Raw genomic sequence first — 12,551 nt, 5'->3', positions numbered from 1 at the left:
AAAACAAAAAACACATACATTGAATTAGCAATATTTAAATACCCATTTCTATCTTTAAATATTATGATATTATTACTTTCTTTTGGTTAGTTCAATTTGATTGAACGTCCATAGAATCTGTTCCATTAATTCATAAGCAAAGTGGAAGCCAACAATGTTTTGCTAAACACAGTGAAGCCTCTCAACTTTAACAAGATTTAGCATCATCATCGATCGAGGGAGGACGGGAGAATCAGCTTCGAAGCCTTTCAGTTACATCACCTCCCTGCGTCTTCATAGTTTGCAAGTAATCTTTAAGAACTGACTTTTAAGCTATAGGCTTTTATATGGAAGTCTCATAGAAGAGCCCTACGCATACATATCTTGGAAAATTAGAAATGCCAAGTAGACATTTTAGTCAAGATTCCTTATTGAGCAGTTCAGCTTGTCTTTTTTACATAATTTATTTTTGTCGTTTAGAAAGTCAAAATCCATGTTTATCGAAGTTTTAATTCACAAAGAATTTTAAATTCCACTGGAAGTTTTGCCATGCATGCAATATCTGTGTAAAAGCGGAATTTTTGAGGGCGGCTCAAAAGCTGTGAATCCCTGGACCAAGAAACCCTAACAGTCAAACACTTTTAGTTTTGGATCAATGGCCCCAAGATATGGGGGGACGAAAGGGGCAAACAAGGTTCTTTTTTTTGGATGGCTTGAAACTTGAAACTGGAAGTCCATCGACCTTATGTACAAGAACATTTTTTTGGCCCTGTAGTGTAGGGTACCCTAAAAATTCATACACAAAAAAGCTATCATTTTCTTATCATTAGCTTGAAGCCTTCAAGGATCATTGTCTGTGGTAAGTTGATTACGCATTTTCTTTGGAGGGGGGAGAAGTTAGGGTCCCATAAATGTGCCAGAAAAATTGTTAATCCTTGATCAGGTTGAAACTTCTAGCTAGAAATACCAACTTTGCACTTAACATCCCCAAGGAAACTTTCCGCATTTGTAGACTTCAGTCAAATAAGCACGGTAGCTCTAGATTTTCAGATTATCGTCTAATTATTTCTTATGCATTATTTGCTATATAACTATTTATGAATTTAAAAAAAAACATTTAAAAAAAATACACTTTGTAATTTTATTTTGTAATAGTATTTTCAGTGAATTTAAGCTTGCGTTAAAATCTGGAAATCGATAGGGGAAACGCAAGTGGAATAAAAGTCAGTTGAAAGGACCATGAGCAAAAAAAAGAAAAAAAGCGTAGGAAAAGATATGGGGGCTAAGTATAATGAAACACCGGAACGGAAGGATTTGTGAGAGGTTTTAGGCCAAGAATAGTTGCCTTAGATGGCAGCTTGAAGACAATATAATTTAGAAGGGTATTCACTCACCCAATTATACACAAATATAACCCTATTAGCGATTTTAATACTTACAAAAGTTGTGAACAAATAGTGGTATTTGTAGTCATTCATATGCAGCTTAAGAACCTGAAAAGAGAAAATGTTTTTTGTACCTTTTTTTGTACAAAGCCATTATTTTTTATATAATAGTTATTTACGTATACTAACTTCTTCTAGATTGCTATCCAGCTGCGCAGATAATTAAAGAAACTAATTGCCGAAAAAAAATTTAATTTTTGAGCAATGTGGTCTGTGGACAACAACAACAAAATTAAAAAGAAAATCACCAGGTCAGCCGAGATTGCTGAAAATTACTTTCCTAGAAAGGGCTAACTTTGAACCAAAAATCAAGGTTATTTTCTGGTATTGTTCTTTGAACTAGTATTTACTCAAAAGTATTTTATCCTTAAGAAAATGCACCATTCTGCTTCGAATGGCAATTGTTGACCCAGATACTTTGTTGCTATTGTTAATTGTGCAACCTGGATGAAACTTTGTTAAAATGCTGTGTGCAACCTGGATGCACATAGCATTTTTTCTTTTAATTCAATATCCCTCTCATCATTCTCTGAAAGTTTAACTTAATATTCTTAGCTGTTTCTGAAATATTGCAGATACTCCCCCTTGATAACCTGGATGCACAGAGCATCTTTTGATTTAGTTTAACATCTTCCTCAGCACGCCCTGAAAGTTCCAACTTAAAACCCATAGCGACTCCTGAGGTATTTCAAACATGCCCTCTTGACAGTCTGGATCCAATTATATTGTCTTCAGATAATGCTGAAGGGCATCCGTAAAAAGGGCATGGAAGGGGGATGTTTATCCTTTAAAAATGGCGTTTGAACTTCCAAAACCAATCGAATGAGCATTGTCTGAAGTTTCTACGACCACTTCTTTCATGAGAATTGGTCTGGTCAGAAGAAAAAAAAAGAAAAATGAAAAATACATTGAAGCCATATCGATCTGCCTGTGGTTCCAAATATGAAAAGAATTATTAAAGTTACTCGTCAAAAGTGATGAGCCTAACTTTCAAAAGGGGGGGGGCACAAGAAAAGAAAGTGACGTAGATGTCAATTGCCCGGTCAAATTCAGCATACCATAGAACCCTAATGAAGAGATATTAACTCTCCTTATATGAAACATACCAAACATAGTATTTTCATGGAGAAGGATGGTCACGAATGTTTTAACATTTTTTTGTTTTTTTTTATTTTGTTTTTCTGATGGTCATCGTGTCACGCCGAACGTCCTAGAATATCAACAGATAATTCAAAACGTAAATTAGAAGTTCTAGTGCCCTTTGCAAGGGCACTGTAACCACAGCATTTTCGGCGCAAAACAGCATTTTAGGCCTAAAGAGGGCAAAACATTATCGAATGAAAATTCATAGAGAGCAAATTAGTTAAGAATTATCCATTTACTGTGTCACCACATTTTTGTAAGAATATTAGGCTTTAATTAAAAAAAAACAAGGGTGAAAAGGAGGGAGTGATAACCTCCATCAAATGCAAGGCAGCCTTGGACCAAGCAGTTCGTAGCCACAAAATGTATGTAAATAGTGACACTCGTCAATATAAACCCAAGCTATAAGAACAGGTTAAAAACTCGGAAGGAAGTAAAACTTCTCCGTACGAATAGAATCTTGAAGAAAATTATATAGTAAACTTTAATATGCATGACAACCCCAAAGCCATTATCTTCAAAATATAAAATATCTTGTATGTTCTAGACAAGGATGACCGTGTATAAGTGGTTTTATTCCAAGGCGATAACTAAAAGTTCAAATAGGGATAAAATCCTTTTAATAGACACAAACAGTGATAGAAATTCTCAAAAAAATACCAGATATTTCGGTCACATATGCAGTGACCGCCCTTAGTAGTAAAACTGTCTATTAAAAACACTTTCTATTAAAAGGATTTTATCCCTATTTTAACTTTTATTTATCGTCATGGAAAGGCAGTGTGGTCTCCGAAATTATCTATTTATTCCAAGGGTAATCGTATTGAACCAGTGGTCATAGATTATTGTATGACGTGGCTGCAAAAATTCATGCTTTTTGTAGAACTGTCTTTGTCTTTTTGCGAAGAAATATGTTTCAATTTTTTCAAAGGTTTTCAAACAGTTCGTGGTAACGAACTGTTAGTAAGGAGCGACCCGGCTCAATGGTAAGCGAAACTCTAGAAAACGGTATTTTGATACCAATTGATACATCAAAAGAATCAGATTTTAATGCTGATTTCAAACATGTAAGTTTTATCAAAAGTTAAGCGCCTGAGAAAATTTGGCTGATTTTCGAAAAAAGGGGGAAAGATACTCTAAAAATTATAGAACCTTAATGAAAATCACACCATCATATTCAGCGTATCAGAGAACCCTACTATAGAAGTGCCAAGCTCATATCTGCCAAAATGCGGAATTTTGCATTTTTTGCCAGAAGAAAGGCCACGGATGCGTGTTTATTTGTTTTTTTTTTTGTTTGTTTTTTTCCAGGGGTGATCGTATCGACACAGTGGTCCTAGAATATCGTGGGTGGGCTCATTGGAATGGAAATTAAAAGTTCTAGTGCCCTTTTTAAGTAACCAAAAAATGGAGGGCAACTAGGCCCCCTCACACACTCATTTTTTTCCGAAAGTCACCCGATCAAAATTTCGAGATGTCCATTTTGTTCAGCATGCTCGAAAATATAATAAGTATTTCTTTTAGGATGACTTAATCCCCCGAAGTTCTCGAGGGGAGGGCTGAAAGTTATGAACTTTACCCAATGTTTACATATAGTATCGGTTATTCGGAAGTATACAGACGTATTCAGGGGGATTTTTTCCAGTAGCGGGGGGTGGGTGGCTGGGTCGGGGGGGATGGGGGAGGATCTTTCCATGAAGGAAGTTTTCATGGGGGAAGGGACATTGCTATGAAGGGGACGCCAAATTTCCCATCATTATTAAAAAAAAGATAAGAAATTAAATATAAGAAAAACAAGTTTTTCAACTGCAACAGCAGTAACATCAAAACGTAAAACGAACAGAAAATATTACTTATATGATTGGGTTCACCGCCTAGTCAATACCTCGGTCTTTAAGCCAAAGATTTTTTAGTACTTTCATAAGAGCTATTTATTCTAATTAATTCTAATTAACTTTGTGATTAAGCGGTCATTTTTAAAAGGCTGGAACAAAATTCGAACTTTAGCTTAAAGAGCAAGGTATTGACTAGGGGGCGAGCCCCCTAATATATGTATTAAAAATATATGAATATAGAAGTTCGTTAAGTAAGTTAATTCGTAAGTTACATATATTTATTACTGATAGAAACGTTTGTAAATAAAATTAAACAAGTTTCAAGAAAGCCATTTAACCAAATAAAAGTAAAATTAATATGCAAATTTTGTTTTAATTATTCATGTACGGTGAGCCAAGATCAAAACCTGCATTAATTTAAAAACGTTCAAAGATTAAATAAACAATTTTTTTTAACTGAAAGTAAGGAACTACGTTAAAACTTAAAACGAACAGAAATTATTCCGTATATGAAAGGGGCTGTCCCCTCCTCAACGCCTCGCTCTTTACGCTAAAGTTTGACTTTCTCACAACTCTATTTTTTAAACATTAAAAAACTTTAACTTTGAAATTTAATTTTGAAATTTAACTTTGCCGTGCTATTTTTTCGCCTTTCATTCCCTTTTCATTTTGTTATTATTATTAAGGTAAATATCTTTCAGACTCGATAATATTACTTTGTTTTTTATTTCACTGCATTAAGCTAACGACGGAGCCAGTCTATCATTAACTCTTATTGCAACCGTAAATAATTAGATTTACGGTACAATGATAGCTTTCCTATCCTATTATTCAGAGACTGCGAAATTGCATAATAATTTGTTTGGAGTTAGGGGGAAAAGACCATTGTTATCTTGAAATGAATCGATGCTCTGATTCGTATTCCAAATCTTACTCGTACGTAAAATCTTTTTTGTCAGCCAAGTTTTTCTTTCCTTTTTTGCCCTTGCCAGTTTTTATTTTACTGCCAATGATGTTTGGGCCTTAGTCCAGGGTTCAGCGACCAAATTGTTACTGGGCGGATTAATTGGTTTTCACTACCATATAAATCGCTAAATAAAGGTTTTTTTTTTTTAAATAGGTCACAATCCAACAAATGTTCTACTGCATTATTTTGATGAAACTGCTACTAAGTAGTTATGTTTGATTTATTGTAGAACAACGGTTATGAATCTGCTAATGAAGGCATTAAACTGCTAAAGAGGCTGAAGAACAATGTTGAACAGGCTAAATAGGTTAAGGAAGAAATTTATTGTTGTCAATACATGAAGGTAGTTATCAAGGTATGTGAAAGTTAAAATTTGAAGAAAGGCAATAATAAATAAAAATTGTTTATTTGTTATAGACTGCTATCGAACTTAAAAAATTGCCAAGTTCTGATAAGAGAGTTCGATTAAACCTTGATTGGTCGGATTAATTGTTCAGATAAAGTTGTCCAAGAATTTTGAGCCATAGAATAAAAATTCAAAACTGTTAATCGGTTTGCTTTGCATTATTTTTTCCTGTTTCAAACATTTCACAACTCTTCAGATCCTCAAGCCTTCATATTAGAATGCATTTTCTATTTGACATTTGTGCATAGAAGTTGTCTAAATTTAGATTATGTTTACTAAAGTACACAGAAAAGGCTATGGGGAAACAAGGTATTGCATTGGAAGGTATATATCTCTTAGACTTAGATTACGTGGATGAATTTTTATTGTTCTAGGTAAAAATGTTAGCGAAACAAAAAGTTTCTTTCTGAGGTTTTGAGAGTTCAGTGAGCTAGAATAGCTTTGATAATCCATGTTAAGAAAACTAAGGTATTTAAATTAGGAATAAATCAGGATGAAGGGGGGATATTGGGTAACGAGGAAACTGACCTAGTGGAGAGCTTCACTTATTTAGCTGGCATTACCAGATCAGAAGGTACATTCAAGTTGCAAAAGTAAGAAAACTATGGAATAAGGTAAAAGAAAGCTCTATTAATAAAAAAAGCTCATGAAAAAAAGTCAAGATTAATATGAAGACAAATTACATAATTAAGGACAGGATTTTTGAAATGACCTTACACGGTAGTTAGTTGTGAAGGAAAATGTACTAGATGTTTTTCAAGCACCTTGCGTAAGAACAGATTTATTTACACTCTTGAATCGCGGAACACAATAATAATAAAGCAGTATAAAAAACTTGGTTTAATTACATTTTCCAGGCTTAGTATAAATATAAACAAGGGACATGAAAATATTCGATCAAGCTTGGGAAACAATGGGTGATGAAACAGTTCATGGTAACGATCTGTAAATGAAGGAGCGACTCGGCCTAATAGTAACACAGACTCTAAATTAAAAAAAAAAAAACACATAACAATACATACTTAAAAAGAATTGTCTTTTTATGCTGATTCTAAATATATAAAATTGATTAAGCTTAAGGTTCCCCGCTCAAAGCAACGAGCCTGAGAAAATTTGTTTCGTTTTCGAAAAAGCAAAAACCACTCCGAAAAAGTCAAGGAAGCTTAATGAAAATCACACCATCGGATTCAACGTATCAAAAAACCCTGGTATAGAGGTTTCAAGCTCCCTTCTGCAAAAATATGGAATTTTGCATTTTTTTTTCAGAAAAAAGATCACGGTTTTGCGTTTATTTGTTTTTTGTTTTTGTTGTTGTTTTTTTTCCCAGGATTTATCGTATCAAGATGGTGGTCCTAGAATATCAATAAAGGGCTCATTCAAACGAAAATTAAAAGTTATAGAGCCCTTTTTAAGTGACCAAAGATATTGGAGGACAACTAGCTCCTCTCCCACGCCCCTTTTTCCTCGAAGTCTTCCGATAGAAAATTTGAGATAGCCATTTGTTCAGGATGGTTGTAAGGTCAATCAGCATACCTCTGGAAAGGATATGACCCTCCACAGCCCCCAAGGAAAGGGCAGTAAACTATGAAATCTGCCTTGTATAAAAAAGGCTTTTTTCAAATGAAAGTATGCGAAGAAGAATTTTTCAGGTGTAGTTGTCCACAAGAGATTTGCAAATTTTCAGCGAGCATAGAATTGACCGGGGAAATTCCCCGGGGGAACGATTTTACGCGGGAGAATTTTACATAGAAGGGGATAAGGATTTCCGATCATTATTCTGGACCAGAAATAACATGAAAAAAACAACACGCTTTTCAACTGAAAGTGAAGAGCAACATTAAAACTTGAAACGAACAGAAATTATTTTGTATGTGAGGGGACTGTCCCTCTTCAATACCTTGCTCTTTGCGTTTAAGTTTGATTTTTCATCTCAATCCTTTAAGAAACACGGGTAGTTAAGACAGGAATTGGATTAGGGCCACTTTTAGAAATATATTTTAAAGTATAACGTCAAAGTAGCAAATTGGTACATGTAAGTTATTAAAATGTTTCTTTGCTCAAGTGAAACTTTCCTATAGAAGGAAAAATTAAAACAATTTTATGATTAAATAATAAACTATGTTTTAGAAGCCAATTTAGTTAACTCCACACTAAATGCATTTAAAAGCATTCTCGTTACTCAGGCATTGGCAACCTTAAAAAGGGAAAATAATTTGATTTTTTTAAGCGATCTAGTCGCACCGTCGGCTGAACCTTTATACAATCGAAAAATTTTCTACGAATATTTAGGAAAATCTTACTCCTCTTAAGAACTCCTTCAAACTCGGTCCATTTGAAATATCCACAACTATGTTGTAATGTTCCCGAGTTTTAATGTCTTTCAAAATTTCTAAAAAAGAGCCAGAACTTGCTTGCTGAAAAAATACTTCTCTGTTAAATGGCCCAGGTGTCCGAACCAAGTCTTGAAGTTTGATAAGACCTGTAAAGAAGTTTTTATTAATTTTTTCGTTGCTCATACTAGACATTATGTTAATTACTATTGATCTACAATTTTTGTTTTTTGCACAGTGAAGCTCTATGTATAACTTACGTGAAATATTTTTTGTCGTTTTTATTATCTGTAAAACTTAATAAATTTCCACAAACTGAATAATACAACCCTACATCAAAAATAGAAAAAAAATGATTGAGACACCAAAAAATTGCTGACTAATGGGATAAGTACGGTTAAGAAAGAAGCTAAACACAGACCTCTTGAAATTCCAAATTTAGACAATTGGTCGATAAAATGTAGAAAATGATTATACATAACAAAACTCTGAAGCAAGAAAAACAGTGTCCTCAACAGTTTCTGAAAATAGAAGGTTTTGATATTAGGCTTAATCACATTCTGAGTCTGAAAATCTAAGTCTGAATGTTGAGTCTCGTATTCAAAAAAATATACTAACAAAGCGAAAAAAACTTTAGAATTTTTTTCTGTTGGGGGGGGGGATGAGTATTTCTGTTAGATTTTACAACATAAAAACATCAGAAAATAAAAGTACTTTTTAAATGGTTTCAGGTACTTTAAACGGCTACAGAGAAAAGGAGGCATAGAGAGAGAAAGAGAGAGAGAGAGAGAGAGAGAGAGAGAAGAGAGAGAGGGAAGAGAGAAAGAGAGAGATAATTTAGCCGTACTGACATCTAGAAATAGGTAAATTACTACATATTTTCTGTCACGGATATTTGCTAACATCTTATTTTTAGTAATTTAGTGTTGCTTTGTAGTATATCTTTTTGACACAGCTGATACTTTCTATAGCTCATTCCTCTTTTACGTCTCGTTTCAGATTCTGTCCAGCTAGAAAAACTCAGCCATAATTAAAAAAAAAGACTAATTTCGTATTCCAGCTTACGAGTAGATATTAGAAATGTTAGTAATGAAACTGCAACATGTCATTAGCCAAAAAGCCTTTTTACCTTAAATTCTCAATGAACCGTCATTACCAAGAGAAGAAAGGCACCACAGACTACAAAGCATGCCGGACTAAACTAATTTTACGAACCATTTCCTGTGATACTACCTGTGTTTCCTTTGTTTTTCAATAAAATAGTCCCTTATTTAAACTCATTTGTGGAATCCAATCCATTTTAAAGTTAGGAAAAATAATCCAAAATCTATGGAGAATACTTCTCCATACGACAGTATTCACGAAATATATGTTGGTATATGTTGTTATATCTTTTATAAATTATAAATTCCCCTCAAAATGCGTCATGTATGTATTTTATGCCTCCTTTCTTTTCTTATTTGTACACTTCTCTCTTTTAAAAAAATCCTTACAATGCTTTATATTTGTATCTGTGTCCCCCTTTTTTCATTTCCCCTTCCTTTTTCTACAGAGCATGCATCCCTTGTGGAGACCAGTTTCATGTTTTTTTTTCTTATTTATGAATTTAATATATTAACGATACAAAATATAACAACAAAAATGACGGAAAGGCCTTTTCTGACACTTAAGCTCTGTGACTTGTTCAACGACAAACTAAATGGGATTATTAGTACAGAAGTGATGAAATGCTGGACTAGTAAGTATGATTAGATGACCAAGCCCATAGGCAAGAACACATGGAAAAATGGGGTTAAATTTCCAATTTATGTTAAAAATACTTGTTTAAAAAAACTTCCAGTAACCAAAATGGCTAAAGTACGCTTTTTAAGAGTTACAGAGCAATTGCTGTTTCTTTCCACTCCATTTTTATAATTTTCTGAAACTTCTTTTTCATCATATTATATTATATGTAAATATTACATTTATATCTCAATATCAATATTAATCCCGATGTATCATTTTCAACTCGTTTTCTTCAACTCAAAAGACTTGTCTTTTGTACTTTTGTCAGCTGTCTTTTTTCGGGGATTTTATAATGGTAGCAACAAAGTTCCCTTCTGTTTCAGTTTTAATGTCACTCTTTATTTTCATTTAAAAAACTTGGTTATTGGCTTAATTTTACAATTACAATTGAATTACCGTTTTCTTTCCACATAAAAGACTTGTATAGCAATGATTATTTGTACTTCTATGATTATTTATATGTTTCATTTATGTGAAGTAGCTGCTGGGTTTCAAAATAAGTTAATTAGCCATTACACACAAGACAAGTTACTTTTATTTTATTAGCAAATTACTATTCTTCTTTGGAAAAAAAAATAATGTAAAAGTGTTACAGGCTTGGGGAGGGGGATGGGGGACATGAGTAACATTGAGGCTTACACTACTCCTTATGTAAAAAACTATACTGATTGGTAACTATAGGCTTGTTTCTTGCAGCCTAACGACAACCGTCCTGGATAAACCTATCACTTGAAATCTTCTTGTACCGCTATTACTCAATCAGTTACCTCAAGCTGCCACGCTCTGTGCCAAACTGGGGAGGTGGTTTCCAACAGGTACAAGTAGTATCCCCTTTTTGGATTCAGGAAGGCCCCAGTTTCTACCGGCCAGTACCCCTGGATCCTGGAAAACACACCCCTGTCATTCCACGGGAGCCCTGTTTTAAACGACCAGCGGATGTTAGATAATAGGGAATTCTTACATTTGGGAAGACACGCCCCCACAATACAAGCAGACCCTTTTTCAAGCCTTCAACAGGTGTTACGGCACAGGGAATGTTTACTTTTGGGAAGACACACCCCTGCATTATGAGCAGGCCCCAGTTTCTACCGGCAAGTACCCCTGTACTCTGGAAGAAGCACCACCGCCATTCCACGGGAGCCCTGCTTTAAACGACCAGCACGTGTTATATTATAGGGAACGTTTACATTTGGGAAAACACACCCTCGAAATACAAGCAGGCCCAGTTTCAAGTGGTCAACGGGTGTTATGTCAAAGGTCATGTTTACTTTTGGGAAGACACGGCCCTGGATTCCGAGCAGGCCTTGTCTCAGGAGGCCAACAGGTGTTACGTCACAGGGAATGTTTATATTTGGGAAGAAGCACCCGTATTATAAAGGGACGGGTATCCACGATAGCTAGCAGGTATTACATTATAGGGAATGTTTACATTTGGGAAGACACATCCTCAGATTCCCGTGACGCCCTGTTTTAAAAGTTCCCATGGGAAGATTTAAAAGAGGCCCCGGTTTTAAATGGACCCGCAATACAACCGGTCACGAGAGCAGGTGTTAGTTACGCCATAGGGAAACTAAGAGACGCAGGTGCATGCTATATTATAGGGAATGTTTACCTTTGGTTGCTATGTCATTAGAGTTGAGGGTCTTGTATGACTTGATAGAATTAGTGAGGATGAGGTAATGTGACGTGACATGGTAGATTTATTGGTAATAACTTAATGACTGCGTGCACGTGGGTGCTACGTAATAGGACATGCTAGAGTCCACTAGTTAAGTGGGGGAGTCCCGCTTGAAACTGAAGAGGAGCAAACGTGGGTGTTACGTATGTTACGCAATAACAGTACACACGTGGATGCCAAGTAATGACAGTGAACACGTGGGGTGTTACGTAATGACGGCGCACACATCAGTGGACAAAACCAGGAAATTCTGCATTGAAGGCGCACACAACCAGGATATTCTGCATTGAAGGCATCTTTTTTTCCTTTTCTTCTTTTCTCCGCGGCTAGAGGGGCATTGGAACATCATAGAGAGCTGTTTAATAGCTTATTTTAAAGGAAAATAATATATTTAAAACCTTTTCTAATTTACAAAAACAATTATTGAAATATAATCAATTTTCTACAAAAAACTGTATTTTTATGTTCAAAATTGATGAATGATGTCAGAATCTTTGGTTGTATAACCATATATGGCGTAAAAGGAAATGCGATATTATAAAAAAAACAACAGAGAGAAAAAAACTCAAAGAAACAAATGACAAAGAGACTGCGGCCAGTAGAGATAAAAGATGAAAAATTTAGAGGAACGCGGATATTTCGCCTGTATCAAAACAAGGCGTCTTCAGCACAAGAGAAACACAAATAGAACAACACAAAAAAACAACACAAGGCTAAAACTAAAGACAAATAATACCACCACCAATGAAATACAATTGACGCAACTAATTCCCGTAGGAAAAAAAGCTATTAGAGTTACTTCAGTGAGAACACCAAAGCAAGTGAGGTAAAAATATAAGAAATTTAAATTAAGTTGGTTATTCTGTTGCGAAATAATTTTCTTGTTGGCTATTACTGAAGCAAATCGTTTTGGTCTGGTAGGTAATATAGTCCCCTGGTGATTATTTAAAATCTTAATTCCCTTATTGGTTGTTGATTCACTT

The 12,551-nt window shown here is 34.8% G+C and overlaps 1 protein-coding gene across 1 annotated transcript in view; it reads right to left on the bottom strand.

The window, feature by feature from the left end:
- The window catches only part of LOC148955186 (glutamate receptor ionotropic, kainate 1-like), a 133,557-nt gene that overhangs the window by 21,106 nt on the left and 99,900 nt on the right, over positions 1–12,551 (bottom strand). The window contains exons 4-5 of the mRNA XM_089106500.1: positions 8,076–8,254; positions 1,419–1,472 (exon numbers count right to left, since the gene is read on the bottom strand). Coding sequence (XP_088962626.1) covers positions 1,419–1,472; positions 8,076–8,254 — 233 coding nt within the window. The remainder of the gene's footprint in view (positions 1–1,418; positions 1,473–8,075; positions 8,255–12,551) is intronic.

The sequence above is a fragment of the Artemia sp. Qi Xiang Cuo genome, chromosome 2 (genome assembly GCF_049724085.1).
Source record: "Artemia sp. Qi Xiang Cuo chromosome 2, ASM4972408v1, whole genome shotgun sequence".
NCBI lineage: Eukaryota > Metazoa > Arthropoda > Branchiopoda > Anostraca > Artemiidae > Artemia > Artemia sp. Qi Xiang Cuo.
This window is presented reverse-complemented; position numbering and strand designations above follow the sequence as displayed.